Genomic DNA, 17,204 nt, shown 5'->3' on the forward strand with positions numbered 1-17,204 from the left:
ATGTGTGTGTGTGTGTGTGTGTGTGTGTGTGTGTGTAATAACATTTAATTTAAAGACTAAGGACTGAACTCAGATCAGTTTCAACACAGATTCAAACTGATTTAAAAACATCTGAACAAGAATCTGATGTCCAAAGAGCAAAGAAAAAACCCAGCTGTTCACACACACACACACACACACACACACACACACACACACACACACACACACACACACAGCTCACTGTGACTTTTCTTTTTCTGTTTGGAGGACGAGCGGAGGAAATAAATTTCCTCTGATCCTGTTCACGAGGAGAAACCAGATCACAGTTAGACCTCAGTGAACTCTGATGGTCATTGGTCAGATGTTTCCCGCCGAAACCATCTGTTGGTTACTTAGTGGTCTATCAGACCAGATCCAGGTCTGAGGACTGTGTTTACAGCTTCAAGCCAACAAACTGGAACAAGTTACCAAACTTAAACTGTGTGTTATAGGAAGTCATTTATATACTTGTGTTTTTTATCGTTCATACACTGAATGAAAATAAGTCCTGCACTTTGTGTTTCTTATGTTCAACATTTTGCAGATGTGTGAGCTGATTACCTGAGAATAAAGAATAATAACATTCTGTTTAACCCTTACACACTGTTCAGGTCAACTTTGACCTGTTCTGACATTTAACAGCAGTAAAAATACCATAAATGTCTTTTAGCCTGAATCTGGGTCAGGAGATGATAAAGGCACCTGAGCTGCCACTTCACTGACTGAGGTTATGGCAGCAGACAGACGGTGCACTAGATGTTTTTCTCCAAAAACCAGTGATGAAAACCTCAAAAATACTCTCTCCCTGCTCTGACACATTAATTAAGGATTAATCCTCCATGTATTAATGTCAGAGAGGCTGTTTATACTTTCTACATAGATCTGTAGTTCAAGACTCACTACAGACACTTATTATGAGGGAGCTCTTACTGTGAAGGCAGAAACATGAACAGTATGTGAGGGTTAATATCTGTATTATAATGTTTTACATAGTTTAATAAACTGATGATTTTTGTGTGTTTGCAGCTGGTTTTATAATGACACCGAACCACATCTGATGACTCTATCAAAATAAAAGCTGGACTCACCGTACAGAGCTTTGGCACTGGACTTGGCTTTAGTTGTCGGAGGCTCAGGAGACTCAGAGTCGTGGCCACTTCAACACAAACACACAGAGACAAACATTTATTAATATTCATTATTGATTAATCTGCTGATCATTTCTCCAGTTTCATCTTTTAGTTTATAAAATGTCAGAAAATGGTTAAACAGTGACACTTTCACACGTTCACTCTGTTCTGACTGATGACGACATGAAAGATGAATGAGTGAACGACAGACTGTAAACACTGAAAACTGACTGATCAGTTCTCTTCATTATTTAAAGCCGCAGAGGAAACCGCTCACATCAGAGGAGTCACATGACCTGATGGTGTCACGTGACACGGCGTCAGGACGAACAGACGTTTATCTATCGGCTCATTGGTGCAGCTCTGACCTGACGTTTCTGAACACAACTTCATTTAAACACGTTTCTCCAGAAATTTCAGAAACTCTTCAACTTTAAATCTTTGGTTTTAAATGCGCCAGATACAAAAAGATACACAACAAAATATCCTCGTCAAATCCAACAAGAAAAATTTCATATTAACGTCATTATTTAAAGTTGTGTAACTCTCCTGTGGAAAAGTGATGCGCAGTGTTCAAAATCAATAAAGATAAGTGATAAATAAGAGAAAAACACGTGTGGTTCTGATGTTCAGGATGTTTTTTCCTTTTATTTTCACCTGCTGCTGTCTTTCATTCTGACCTCCTGTTTAAACGGAGGTGGTTCTTCTTATTTATTCTTGTATCGCAGCTGAAGTTGAACCAGCCACAGATCAAACGTCTGTGTGGGTCATTGACCAGCTGCTGGATCAGCTCCTGGATCAGCTCCTCTCCGGTACACTGACCTGATTGTGTGCAGCCTGAAGCCACATTGACTTTGGGAAATCATCAGAGGCGATTAAATGAGAGGATCAATGAGTGTCAGGAGGAGGGGGGGTCAGGTTTCACTGGGTCACAGAGTCTGTTCGGAACCAAAGTCTGGACTCAGAGACTTAGACCTGAACCCAGACTACATCCTTTACTTCAGGTCCACCTCCTGGGGGAGACAGACCCCCCTCCACCTCAGAGTGAAGCTGCTTCTTAAATGACACTTGTCATTAAATATTAATTTAAGGCTTTCTTAGATAGAAACTGAGCTGCAACAGTATTTATCAGTCAGACTCAGTTGTAGCTTTACACCTGTCATCACCTGACCGAGACGTCACCTTCAAATTAAAACAGAAAAACTTTAACATAAACCAGGGCAGTGACTCTTTCATTTGACTTTTAATTTGAAAAACTAAATCCATAAAACCACCTTCATTTGAAATCATAAAGGTTCATGATTTCCTCCTTAATTCAATCAAATCCATTAAAGAAATAATGTAATGTAATTATAATAATTCATATAATTATAATAAAATATAACAATTAATTTAATTAAAGATGATTTAGATGTTATAAAATTGTTATTAAACTGATTTCTAAGGGGTTTCCTGCAGGTATTAGGATTTTTCAGGGGCTAAATATCTTGGAAATGTACAAAATAATGTCTAATTTAATGAATTATAATATATGAGTGATTTTAATGTGTTTAAACCATCTCTGACTCTATGCCTTTAATTTAAAGACGATAAGGTTTTGACGGTTTTTTGAGGTAGAAACATCTGAACTTCAATATTCAGTTAAAATACCTTGATGACATCACTAATGATGTCACTGATGACTAATCAACTTAAGGTAAACGAGGATGAACATGAGAAACTGACTTGAGGTGTGAGCTGTAGGAGCTGAAGATGCCGGAGGCGAGAGCTGGAGCTTCATATCCGTTCATGCTGCTTCACAGTGGACCGTCAGCTGGAAGAGAGCAGCATCATCATCATCACCATCATCATCATCATCATCATCGTCATCATCATCACCATCATCCTCATCACCATCATCATCATCTTCATCATCATCATCATCATCGTCATCATCATCACCATCATCCTCATCACCATCATCATCATCTTCATCATCATCATCATCATCGTCATCATCATCACCATCATCCTCATCACCATCATCATCATCTTCATCATCATCATCATCATCGTCATCATCATCACCATCATCCTCATCACCATCATCATCATCTTCATCATCATCATCATCATCGTCATCATCATCACCATCATCCTCATCACCATCATCATCATCTTCATCATCATCATCATCATCGTCATCATCATCACCATCATCCTCATCACCATCATCATCATCTTCATCATCATCATCATCATCATCATCATCACCATCATCATCCTCATCCTCATCATCACCACCATCATTATCATCATCATCATCATCGCCATCATCCTCATCACCATCATCATCATCCTCACCATCACCATCATCATCATCATCACCATCATCATCATCTTCATCATCCTCATCAGCATCTTCATCATCCTCATCATCAGTTCAGTTTAATTAAGTTTAATTTAATTTAGTTTAGTTGAGTCAGTGTTTTCAGTCTCTGATCTTCAGAGCACATCGACCTTTCAGCCTCATCAATATCACAGTGATCAGTGATCGATCAATCACTATCTGTATCAGACCAGGATCCACCTGACACAGTCTGAAGTCTTTATGAAATCACATTTCAGTTTTTGATTTTTAATAAATTAGAAAAAACATTTTTGATAAACACGTTTTCACTTTATGGATTATTGATTATAGATTGATGGGTAAAATTGCAGTGGCTGGAAATTGTCCAAGACATTTTCATCATGGAAAAGAGTAAAAGAGAAAATGTTTAAAAAGAACTGGGAATGAGACACAACACAGAGTAAATTAAAGTCCGATTAAAATGGATAAATACTGAAATATTTCCAGACGGCTCCAGTTTTATTTCCTTCTGTATTTTTGTATCTGAACATGTTGTACTGTAGTTCCAGTAAATCCTGACTGTGTGGAAACCAAACATGAGGAATCAGGACACTGAGTTCTTCTTCAGATAGTCAGATCAGGGTCAAAGGTCGTTCTCATCTCTGCCTCGTTAACAGATCATTAAACGTCTGAGCAGCAGCAGCAGAGAAATGAAAAGAGCAGCAACAAAAGAGGCTGAGGGCTGATCCAGGAGCAGCTCAGAGTCACACACGTGTGATTACTTTTCCCAGGACGCCATGTTTTATTCAGCCGGGACTCCATCTTGGACCCGGTATCCATGACGACGACACTGCAGTGACAACCTGTGAGGCGACGCTCGGGGAGGAAGAAGCTCAGGCTCGTTACTGTCTGAGCAAGAACTGGGTCTGACAAAAACCACCAGAACCAGCAGAACAGCTGTTTCACAAACATCTGGATTAACAATAAACATCTGTCAAATTCTGATTCAGCTGCAGTCGAACAGTTCACACCATGAATTACTGATAATCGATTAATAAACGCTGCTCCCAGCTCATCACGTGTCAGCACTCGCTCTTCTTCTCTGCTTTAAATCTTTCTAAACTTTAATCTGCAGCGAGACAGTGAGTGCGACATTTCCTCCCAGCTGACCTTTCAAAATAAAACACAGCCCGTCCGACGCAGTCATCAGTCGTCCAACAGACTCATCCTCAGAATGAAGCTTTAGGTGATCACTGCCACACACACACACACACACACACACAGACACACACACACACAGACACACACACACACACACACACACACACACACACACACACACACACACACACACACTTCACTTCAGACTGACTGCAGAGGTCAAAGGTCACACCTATAGATGTCACATGAGTCACAGAGAGATCCGCTCTTTATCACCTGTTTGTCCTGGGTGGAGTCTCACCTGTACAGTACACTTCCTGATTGACAGCACAGGAAGAGAAACACTTCCTGGATTTATCTGATGATAACACACAGTCCAACAGGAAGTGTCTCCTTTGACTCCTCCCACTCTGATAACATCCTATTATCTTATCATGTAACCATCATCAGTGTCTCCTGCTCACAGACTGTGATATCTGATTCCTGATCCACACGGTACCTCAGCACTCACTACGGCGCCTAATGTGGATTCATCCGCCGCTGAAAACAGTCCCCAACAAACGATTGATTGATTGATTGATTAATTACTAAGTAAATTATGAAATATTTCCAACCCTTAAAAAAGTCATAATGACAGAGATTCGTCAGCTGTTTCTCCTCCACACAGGAACAGGTGTGTGTGTGTGTGTGTGTGTGTGTGTGTGTGTGTGTGTGTGTGTGTTCACTTCTGTCAACACAGTCTGGTTTAACCTTGACTACATGATGACGTGTGTGATGTGTCCAGCAGGTGTGTCCAATGACACCATCTGATATGATGCAGCAGGTGTGTAACATGTACACCTGTTAGAGCTGTGACATCACTGCTCTCTGTCCAGGTAAAATCACTGTTTCCTCTCAGGTTAATTTTACATTAGAACTTTATTTCACTCTTCAAACTAACCAGAAGCTTCTCTGTGCAGCTGGGTCTACTGTCTGCAGGCGAGGCGTTTAGGGAACATCGGTAAATTATAGTGTCTACCAATAGCCTGTAAGTGAGGTGTTTACGAGACATCTGTATAAAGTAACGTCTACCGGTTTGCAAGTGAGGTGTTTAGGGGACATCTGTAAATTGTAGCTACAGATAATAACCAGTTACACTCTCCCCCTCTAACCTCCATCAGTCTCTGTCACACACCTAGCCACCACAGGTAAACTCTCACCCTGTGGGAAACCCTGTATAATGTATATTTGTGTCCATGGGATGCATCACAAATTCACATACTGACATATAAAATTAAATGTGTCATAACTGAGGCTCATGAACAGCACACACTGTAAATTCCCATGTAACTGAAGGACAGTGAATCTCACATTTACACAGGAGCCTCTGAAGGACAGTGTGCAGGTAAATCTATACACATTTGCAACTGCACTTCAACGAAATGTCAGTTGCCATGACAACACCAAACAGCTGACTGTGTGTTTGTGTGACAACCGCATTCCCACTGAGACGGGCTGTGAGGCGTTTCCATAGTAACACAGACCTCCACCATCTGCAGCGAGCTGCTTCACATTCAGCTCAGAGCGTGAAACGCGACGTGTGTTTACTCTGCCCGGCTGACACAGATAAGACAGGTGGAGTCATGTGACCTCTGATGTCATCCAGATCAAACACAGCAGAGGACAAACAGAACACACACCGACGCCGATTAACGTCTGTTCACAAACACACTGTGAACTTTTACTTTTCTGAAGGGACATTCATTAACTCAGCGTTTTCTCAGTGAATCATTTGCTCTGTGAAACTTCGTCTGATATAAAACTCTGGAGCGAAAAGTCACTTCATCAAACCTGTTCTTTTGTCAATTCACTAAAATCTAAGACCAATAAAAGCAACAAATCTTCAGGTTTAAGAAGTGAGAATCAAAATGTTTGATGTTTCCTTTAAAACAGTTTGTACATGTATCAGAACAGCTGCTCATTCGTTTATGACTTTTTAAATCTGATTTTAAGAAAAAACGATTGAACAAGGAAACAAGGACACACCCACTCACATCCTGAACCGAAGGCTCCAAATAAAGCACATGTCACACCTGTGTATACCGACCTATGAGTCACACAGAAGCAGGCCCACCTGACCAGGTAAGAGCCCATGTGACCACAGCGCCCTGCGTTAACAAAGGAAGGTGTGGTGATGGTAAACATACACTGACCACTGTTTCTGTTCCCTCCAGGTGAGCTGGTATTAATGGAGCTGCAGGTGAAGTCTCCCTGCTTCCTGGTTCAATCATTTGTTTTTGAGATGAAACACTTTGTTTAATCAAATCACAGTAAAGTCACAGACTCACAAACGGTCTGAGTGTTTCATGTTTAATCAAACAGGTGAGGCTAAATATAACTGTTAAAGTCTAACTGCAGCTCAAACAAACTGTTAATGAGTCACCAGAGGAACTGATGTGAACACAACAACCGACGGCCACAGAACGTATCACTCCTCAGACCACACCACACCTGGATTTCATAATAAAATACACATTATTAAATTAAGTTACAGTGAATGTGAAATGTTGTAACGTCTGTCGGAGCTTCAGTATCAGAGACAAAGCAGCAGAGTCTCTGTCAGTGTCCGACAGAGGAAAGTAAAGAGGATTGATAAGAAGATTTACATCCATGTGGTCCACACACACACACACACACACACACACACACACACACACACACACACACACACACACACACACACACACCTAATCCCTACTTTCCTCCTCCTGAATAAAGGCTACTGGGAAACGTCGTGTAAGACTGAACCATCAACATGTTTCTAGGAGCCAAATAAATAAATGAGAGGAACATAAAAATGATTGTTCTCTGAAACACCTCCCACACTTCTTAATTCTCTCCGTCCTCACAGAGATGATGCAAATATAACTATATTCTCTGATTTATGAATTTAAACTCCAGTTAAGTCAAATTTATGGCTTTAAATACAAACATACAAAAGCACCAAATATAGAATATAGAAGAGATAAATGTTTATTGTCCAAAAAAAGTAACATAAAAAAATCTGATTCTTCAGTAAGTTAAACAGATATGAACATTATATTTAAACCTCATGTTCAGACTGAGTCCTGATTGGTTGAAATGACTCATGTCCTCCAGTGACCTCTGTTTCTCTAAAGTTAAAAAGTGCAGCATCATAATAAGTTTAAAGGTTTGATTTATTCTCTGTAGCTAAGCTAACGTTGCTAATGTTGTTCCTTCAGTTGTTTGTTGTTTTGTCACGTTGGGGCGGCCATGTTGGATGCTGTCGTCAGTGTACTGACTGACTCTGGTGCTTCCTGCAGTAGCTGCTACATGGACGTGTCGCTGCAGCTGTGGACGTGATGAACATGGAGGAGTGTAAATCTGCGGTCGACATTTTCATGTTGTCGACTCTTTTGATGCAACGCTATGCAATTTTTTTTCCCGCCATAATGATCAACTCTGACCTCAGACTGAGTTCCACTGGCTAAAAATGAACACTGAAGTTCATTTAAAAATGATTTTTAATCTGAGCGCTGTGACTTCCTTGTTTCACATAATGAAAAGTTTAAAGGGTGAAGTCCACTTCTGGTCCACTCAGACCCGCAGGTCTAACAGAGTCTGGTGTTGGTGGACTGTGGAAACCTTCCTGTGGTTCTGGTTTAATGATGGTGTGAAACATGTGACTGTGTTAATGAGTGAGATAATGAGAGCAGCCTCTGTGTGTGTGGATTGATTAATTGTCTCTGATTCCCCGACAAGATCGAGGCCACGCGTCTCTGCTGGGACCTGGTTCTCATTTATCTCACTGTAACCTACATACTGGATCAGCTCTACTGTAGACCCTCTGAGACCAGTACAGACCCTCTGAGACCAGTACAGAGTTTCTGCTGCTGAGACCAGTACAGACCTTCTGAGACCAGTACAGATCCTGTTTCCTGTCTTTATGTTACACCAATCTAAGTTTCCCCCCCGGTTCCCATCTTTGTGCTAAGCTAGGCTAACAGTTTCTCTCACTTCCTGTCTATATGTTACACCAGGCTAACAGTTTCCCCCTGCTTCTTGTCTTTATGCTAAGCTCGGCAAACAGCTTCCCCTACTTCCTGTCTTTATGCTAAGCTAGGCTAACAGTCTCCCCCTGCTTCCTGTCTTTATGCTAAGCTAGGCTAACAGTTTCCCCTACATCCTGTCTTTATGCTAAACTAGGCCAACAGTCTCCCCTGCTTCCTGTCTTTATGCTAAGCTAGGCTAACAGTCTCCCCTGCTTCCTGTCTTTATGCTAAGCTAGGCTAACAGTCTCCCCTGCGTCCTGTCTTTATGCTAAACTAGGTTAGCCACAGAGATGTGGAGCAGGTTTCCCTGCTCTTCCAGCCTGTTGGTGAGATCTGTTGAGCGTCAGATGATAAAGAGCGATCAGGTCGGTTACAGCTGCTGACAGTTTGATTAATTCAGATTACAGTGGGAGCTCCATCACCTCCGGCTGTGTTTAATCCATCCACTGACTCTGGTTATTGACTTTAATCCCACTGCTCTGACACTGGACTCAGCAGCACATGTTCACGATGTGACCTGATCTCAAACTGTTTCTGCTCCGTGTTTCAGCTGCTCTCTGAGAGGCAGCGACGGAGCGACGGCTCGTTAACAGAGGCTAATAATAATAATCCAGAATAATCCTCAAACTGCTGAGGGTCGAGAAACGGCCTCTTTAATTCCCCTGTGACGAAACTCCGGTGATACAGAGGGAGGATTTCATCATCACAAAGAACTGGAGGCGACTGAGAAATGACTGATGTTAGTCATTTAAACTAAACAGATGATATTATACGAGTTAAAGCAAAGGTGTAAATAAAATATAAATAAATAAATATAACACTAATCACATTCAAACCTTTACTTTGAGAAACATAAATCAGAAGATAAAATTCACTCACTCACTGAGTCACAGCTACTTCTGAGAAATGTAATGAAATGATTATAAAATCAGGAATTAATCTAATTTCATTTTTATTCCCATGTCAGCTTTCATCACAACAGGAACAAAACAAACTGAAGCTGTGACATATGTTGGCTTTATGTTTGATGTGCTATATTCCTTTCATTGTTTTATTGGTTTTATCCATTTATTAAATTAAAGGGACAAATGTCTCTAAAATATCTGATCGTCAGTTTCAGTCTTTTCTCTGATGAACACTAACTTCCTGTTTGTAAAAACCTACAGTACACACACACACACACACACACACACACACACACACACACACACACACACACAGTTTACGACACAGTCACTTCAGGAAAACTAAAAATAACTCCGTCCAGTCTGGAGCTGGACGACGGGACAGAAACAAGCCGACGTGACACAGAGGTCGTCCTTTATGACATCACTGATGATGATTCTGATCACCTGCATCAACAGGTGAACACCTGAGAGCTGATAAATAAGTTTCAGTCTTTATCTCTGAGCAATGAACTTAGAAGCAGTTACAGCTGTTTTACTGTCTCTCTTTTTTTCCCCTGGGTTTTGTCTCTCAGGCCACAGGCTCCTCTGTCCTACTGTGATCAGGTCTGAACACCTGCAGACACAACTCAGGGCTGAAAAAGGCTTTTTTATGTTTAACATTTTGACCTAAAAGACTTTGGAGTTAAACATCAGTAAAAAAAGGAGTAGGAAGTGTTTTGTTTCCATCATCCAGCTGTTCACTTGAATCATGTCTTTTGTCTTTGTATTTAAAGCTTCTATAACATTAATAAAGTAATCTATCTATCTATCTATCTATCTATCTATTAGCTGTAACCTCAGCGTATAATCTGTCTGTGATCTGTGATCAAACAGCTGTTTATCTCCGGTCTCTCTCTCTCTCTCTCTCTCTCTCTCTCTCTCTCTCCTGTTCGCTGATGGAAACATCTGACACTCCAGAGCACAGAGACTCTTCACAGCTTTTATTCTGAAAACACAGAGACTGAACCAAACAGGAAATGTGCCGCCAAACCGACACAAGGGGCAAAAAGAGGCTGAGAGGCTTCAGAGGTGGACAGAGAGAAGAGCCTCTTGTCACAGACACAGACCCACAGTTCATGTAGAAATGTAGATTATAGAAGCTTCACCACAGCAGACACAAGTCCAGAACAACAACAGGAAACAACCAGAGAACAGCCTGATACCTGATATCACAACCGCAACATGAACACAACCACCAGCTTCAGGTTATTCTTACTGTCGATTCCTCTCGGCTCTGAAAAACACCAGAATAAACAACCACTTCAGGACTTTTATTTTGAAATACTGAGCTGCGACAGACTGAGTCTAGAATCTAAAAACAGCCGCAGCTGACCCGACAGGAAGCAGGGAGCCTACCTGTGTGTAGCGTCCACAGGTGAGTGCAGACCTCAGTCCTCCGTCCCTGACGAGGATCTGTGCCTCATGTGTGACAGATTACGGAGGATCCAGGTCTCTGCAGGTCCTGGATTTGCTGCAGCAGCTTGTCATTCTGCACGACTGACGTGTTTAAGCCTCTAATTAATGACTCGTTAGGGACAGGTGGGGGAGGGGCAGGGGGCGGGGCTTGTCTAGCTCTGTCTACTACAGAGACCTGCTTCTGCTCAGACCTCAGCTGAAGCTGTGGAACTTCCTGTTTTATTAATTTGACCATAGACTTCAAATACAATAAAACTTCATTACTGCCTTTTCCCTTCAGTACATACAACACAGAGGTCAGAGGTCAGAGGTCACGTCCCGACCCCCACCTGCTGCTGGTTTGATACCAGGAGCTTCTCCTGGCTCCTCAGGGACCTGGACTTGGTTCCACTCCACAATCATGTATCTGTCACTAATCATCCGCTGTTAATGTTCACTAAGACTGCAGCTAACGATTATTGATTAATCATTGATCCATTAATCATCAGGTCGATAAAACATCAGTTTTCTCCAACCAACAAAAATAACAATATTCACTTTACTTTGAAAGGAAAGCAGCAAATATAGAAAATATTTGGATTTAATTAAACCTAAAAAAATTAATTAATCAATCAATCAATCAGTCAATCAATCAATCAATAAAATGATCACTCATTAAACAGTAAACATGTTGTTGTCTGTTCTTTTTGTTCTAGTGTAATTGTAAAGTTCATAACTTTACATTCAGTCCATGTGACTACAGCTGAAATGATCGACCAATTAGTTGATTAATTGATTAGATAATTGTCATAAAGTTTATCTGCAACTATTTTAACAATCGATCACTTCAGATCTTTATTGTCCCACAGGAGCAAATTATTTCTGCAGCGAAGCAGCATGAAAACACACAAACACACATGACATCATACCGACCACCCGATGGTCAATAACTGTCACTGATCACTTATCGGCCTCTGTACATGATCAATAACCTCCAGATACTGTAACTCAGTCTGTGAACAAACTGACTTCAGGTCAGAAGATCAAACTGAATTCCTTTAAATAATCTGATTAATCCAGATTTAATGAGCCCGACACACACACACACACACACACACACACACACACACACTTTATGACATCATTATAAACATAATGTTTCCTGAATCTTTATCTCAGTTCAGTCAGTGATAAACAGCTGATCAGCTGATCAGACGAGTTTCAGAAGAACTGGTTCCTATGGAAACTATGAAATACGTGATTGTTAAATGTTTGCTTTGACCGGGTTTTAAGAAGATCGACTACAGGAAGTGTCTTGTCCTGTCTGACCAACACTTCAAAATAATGTTCATTTTACCATCAAAGAAAATCAGAAAACTGTCAGAACTGAGAAACTCAAACCTCTGAGACAAATAATCAATCAATCAATCACTGAAACAGCTGTCAGTTATTTATCTGTCAATCAATGATGTAATTAATATTTAATTAGCTCTACTCAAAGGTTCAAATGTTTTAATGAGCGAACCAACAACCTGCAGGAGAAGCTTCTGTCTCATATTGAATTTAATAACTTTATTGATAAGGACGTTTTGGTTTTCAGGTTTCAGACCTGGTCCATGAGCTACAGGGTCAGAACCAGAACCTCCACCATGTGACCCTCAGTGTGAAGGTCTGCTGTGGTTTGATCTCAGTTTGTCTTCATCAGTCTCTTCTGTAAAGACACTGAGCAGCTGACCAGGAAGATTAGAAGAGAAAACAACACAGTGATAATGCATGCACGCACGCACACACACACACACACACACACACACACACACACACACACACACACACACACACACACACACACACACAGGATTAACAAACAGTCTCTTATTAAAATGTCACTAAACCCTGTGAACCTTTGATGTTTCCTCCTGCTGCTTTCAGGACCACATGGTTCCTACCGGTCAAAGGTCAAACACTCAGCACCTCACTGATCAATAAATCAATCAATCAATCTCTCTTGAGAAAAAATTGGAAGTAAAAAAAAAATTAAAAATAATAATTTTAAATATTATTTTAAAAGAATTTACAAAAAATATTTTAAAAAATGATTTAAAAAATGATAAAATTATAATTGCAAAATAAAACTGATAAATTATAATTTTAAAAAAATTTGAAATTATAAATATTAAAAGAAATTAAAAATCTATTTTAAAAAATCATTAAAAAAATAAATATAAAAATATATGTAAGTGTAGAAATTAGATACTTACTAAAAAAATCTGAAACATGAACCTGTATGAAAGGTGCCAGACCAATAAACTTTGATTGATTGATTGATTGATTGATTGAGTTTCAGTGTGACACTTGACTCCTGTCAAAACTAATCATCTCCAGTTTCCGGTTTCTATCCCACAATTCAACACGGGCTGCTCCGACAGACCATGGCAACACCTGGCAGGTACGGTTACATCACCCTGTTGTCACAGTAACCGACATCACACACAAACAGCAGCAGCTCCCAGGAGACGCCACGTTAACAGTCAGTGTGGGAAAACATGACGGATGTTTTTTCACCATTTCTTATTTTTTACAGAGAAAACGAAGAAATAAATAATTAAAATAATCAGAGTGACGCCTCTGCTCTTTAAATACAATCTGATAAGTGACTTCTCATTCATTTTTTTTAGATTTAACCTTTGACCCTGGACTTATTCCAAGATACTGGAGCAGATTACCTGTAGTGGAAAATAATTTTAATTGATTTATTTCTTTACTCTGTGTTATTTACTTTTTCTTTTCCTTTTGGGTTTTCTCTTTTGTATTTTTGGTTTTGTTTTCTTTAGTTTTTTGTCTTATCTTTTCTTTTTTCTTTCCACTCATCTTGTTTGTGATATGTTCTTTTTCTTTTTCTTTAACTTAAGGACAGATAGAAAACTATAAAAAATAACAATGATAATAATAATACTTAAAAATATAGGAAAAACAACAATAAGAATAATGATCTCTTGTGGTTTAACTGGGACAAAATATGTTCTAACATCTATGTTCTATGCAATGAGATATATATTGTATTTTATTTTTACTATGGTGTGGTTGGTTTTTTTTTCAAACTGAAAGATCTTCAGTTTACTGTCGAGTTTGACAAACAAAGAATCAAGAACCTTCACATCTGACAAACTGATCTTTGGTTTTTTACTTAGTTAAATGACTAAAATGATCATTTGATTAGAAAATTAGCTGCAGAATAAGTTTTGTTTCCTCTGAACTCAGAACTTTTCTGTTCAGGAAACATGTGAACGTTTCCTCCATCAGAGGTTCCTACAGAAATAAAACGTCCCCAGCAGAGAGCCTGAGAGCTGGGAAACATCCAGAAATAGTCTGGACCACAGCAGCTGGACCCATGGTTCCCACGAAGACCAGAGTCCCAACAGAAAACAGATCCAGGACCAGCTGTGGACTTTAATCCTCCACTGCCTGACTCCAACAGGAAACTCTTCAAATGGGACGAAGCCACAGAAAAACAGCGACGGTTACACAACACACTCGGCTCAAAGGTCCTTCGAGGGTTCAACATGCAGATGTGGGTTTCTAAGAGCCTGACGACCTTTGACCTCCAGATAAAACAGCTACCAGTGACATGAAGCACTGTTCAGAGTAACACTGACTAATTGCTGCTAATACTCAGAGGAAGTTCAACATTCAGAATTAAAACATCAAAGTTCAGATTCACTGATTTCCCATAATGCACCTCCAGCTCACATCAAACACACCTGAGTTTAAAAACAAGACGGTTTAGGAGTCACTTAGAGACGCTGACCGATCCTGGTCCCAAGCTGCTCCTGCTGCAGAGACACACCTGGACCAGAGTCCTGTAGGCCTGTTCAGTGAGCCAGTCTTTGTGATGTCAGAAATGTCTTTGAATCATTTTAATAGTTGTCAAAATGACTCGCTGAGCTTTTTAAAGTTTAGAAATATAAAGTAAAGTAAAGTAAAAACATCATTTCTGTAACAGGAGTCTCAAGTAAAAGGATGCAGAGCTCAAGATGAGGTTCAGTGGAGTACGTGGAGTGACCAGGTAATCTCACCTGAGACCTGGACTCATAACACCAATTACCTGGAGAGGTCACAGGAGGGAAATCTAATGAGCTGCTGCTTCATGTGTTCACCTTTACACCTGCTCTCAGGAGCTCACTGTCCACTCCTCTTTTACTTTACACTAAATATTAATGTGGCCCAGCTCTGAGGAGGAGGAATCATTGAACAGTGTACAAGGAGCTACGTGTGTTTTCCCGCTAAAACCAGGTGGGACCGCTGCTAGCTTAAACGGTTAATGTCCAAAATGTCGGTTGAAGTCAAAGACAACAGGAGCTGTTTGTTTTAAAGAGATAAACTAGCACCGGGCAGACCTTCCTCTAACCCCGGCTGGAACAATAAGGAGCCGAGCTATCTCTGTCATCCCTGGCAACCGCTCTCCATTCAGGCCAAACCAAACAAAAGGGCTCCGACACACCGGGCAGCGCCGGACACACAGCCGGGGACACACCGCCTGTTGACGGTGCCGCCTCACACACCTGTACGGCTACGTTAGCCTGGCTCGGCTCGGCTAGCTTGTTTTTGTCTTTGATTCGGGTAAATCCAGGTATTTCTTTCTTTCAGGGACAAACTGTGGGTCACTATGAGAAGAAGAAGCGTGGAGCTGCCAACAACCGTTATTTTCCACTAACACACAACACGCCAAATCCCATTAGAGATTCTGGCGATTTAAGGTGAATTTGCGTCTCATCAAGTATAAACGTAGGATTAGACTTCAAATGGGTCATTAGGAGCTGTGTTAGGTGGTGCTGTTCATTTCGGCATATTTGTGATCCACTGCTTGACGGTTAGGCTTGAATAAATTATTTAGGAAAACTTGGTTTTGGTTCACAACACTCAGTGTCGCCCACCGCGATGTGACATTAATTTCGGTAAGAACACGTAAGAAATAACACGTGAAGTGGTCATAAAAGTTCAATTTACATTAATTTAACATATTTGTGGTGTGATACGAACATGCCGAATTAACAACAAGACACTAACACTGCGTTAAATCTGGTAATCTCATGTGTACTTGTCTGTAAATAGCTACAGCATTAAGTAATCTAAGATTTCCAACGCAGTCTGGTGCGGGTGTTCTCCGCTTACTACACCGCAGGGCTACCTTTCCTTCCACAGAGCAGAAGGGCAGATCAAGTTGCTTCGGTGTGCATTGGCATTTTCTGTTAAGGTTGAACGTCACCACGAAGAATCTGATAAAATCATAATATATTTATAATGCCCCGGATAATTAGATAATTAGAGACCCCCACCCCTTTTTATAATGAGCCCCCGGTTCATGTAACCGACAGACACGTTTGTCTCCGGGTGGAGCTGAGGGAGGAATGTGAAGTGCCCTGTTGAATCATTATAACAGTCTTACCTGCAGGTAAGGGCTTCATCCAATAATCCGTTTATCGTTAGAAAAACATGGCACACATAAAACAAGCTGATATCTCCAGGTTTTCAGCGGCTCCTCCGGACTCTTTGTATCCGACAAAACTGAACTCTGGTTCGGACACAGAAGTTTTTCTTTAGCGGCTCAGCTCCGCGGGATGTGACTCGGATTAAACTACACTTGACTTTGAATTGTGTGGAAAAGCAGCAGCAGTCAACCTGCCCGGAGACCAGCGGGGGGCGTGTCCCTGAGCGTTGACTGACAGGCAGTCCAGCTGCCCCAGAGGACACGCCCCTTCTGGTATCCAAGTTACACACTGTTATACATGTAGTTTACTGCTGGAATTGAGTTTTTAAAGCAAAACATTAATTAGTAATTTGCAGAGTTGCAGTTTTAGATCCAAATCACATTCAAGTTTTCTGTCATATATTTGTATGATAGTAATTTTAGTTAAAAAAAAAAAAAAGAAGAAAAGACTGGTTTGGGATTCCACATCTTATTTTGAATTTTTATAAACAAATAAAATGAACCCCATACTGTAGCCTGGTTTATAAAAACTGAGTGCCTTCCAGTCGACACTCTGGGACCTTGTCCCCCATTATGAACAGTCAGTGAAGGGGTCAGGACCCCCCCTGCTGGAGGCTGGACAGATTGAGCCTCACTGTATTCATGAGCTGCAGACTCAACAGTAAATACTGAAATATTGTTATT

General features: G+C 40.6%; 1 protein-coding gene across 1 annotated transcript in view; it reads right to left on the minus strand.

Annotated features, from left to right (window-relative positions):
* Nucleotides 1–16,662, minus strand: part of eps8 (epidermal growth factor receptor pathway substrate 8) — a 34,148-nt gene extending 17,486 nt beyond the window's left edge. The window contains exons 1-3 of the mRNA XM_022755824.1: nt 16,479–16,662; nt 2,877–2,964; nt 1,110–1,177 (exon numbers count right to left, since the gene is read on the minus strand). Coding sequence (XP_022611545.1) covers nt 1,110–1,177; nt 2,877–2,941 — 133 coding nt within the window. The 5' untranslated portion in view covers nt 2,942–2,964; nt 16,479–16,662. The remainder of the gene's footprint in view (nt 1–1,109; nt 1,178–2,876; nt 2,965–16,478) is intronic.
* Nucleotides 16,663–17,204: the final 542 nt, after the last annotated feature.

Source organism: Seriola dumerili, unplaced genomic scaffold, assembly GCF_002260705.1.
Source record: "Seriola dumerili isolate Sdu_G_001 unplaced genomic scaffold, Sdu_1.0 BDQW01000236.1, whole genome shotgun sequence".
NCBI classification, from domain to species: domain Eukaryota; kingdom Metazoa; phylum Chordata; class Actinopteri; order Carangiformes; family Carangidae; genus Seriola; species Seriola dumerili.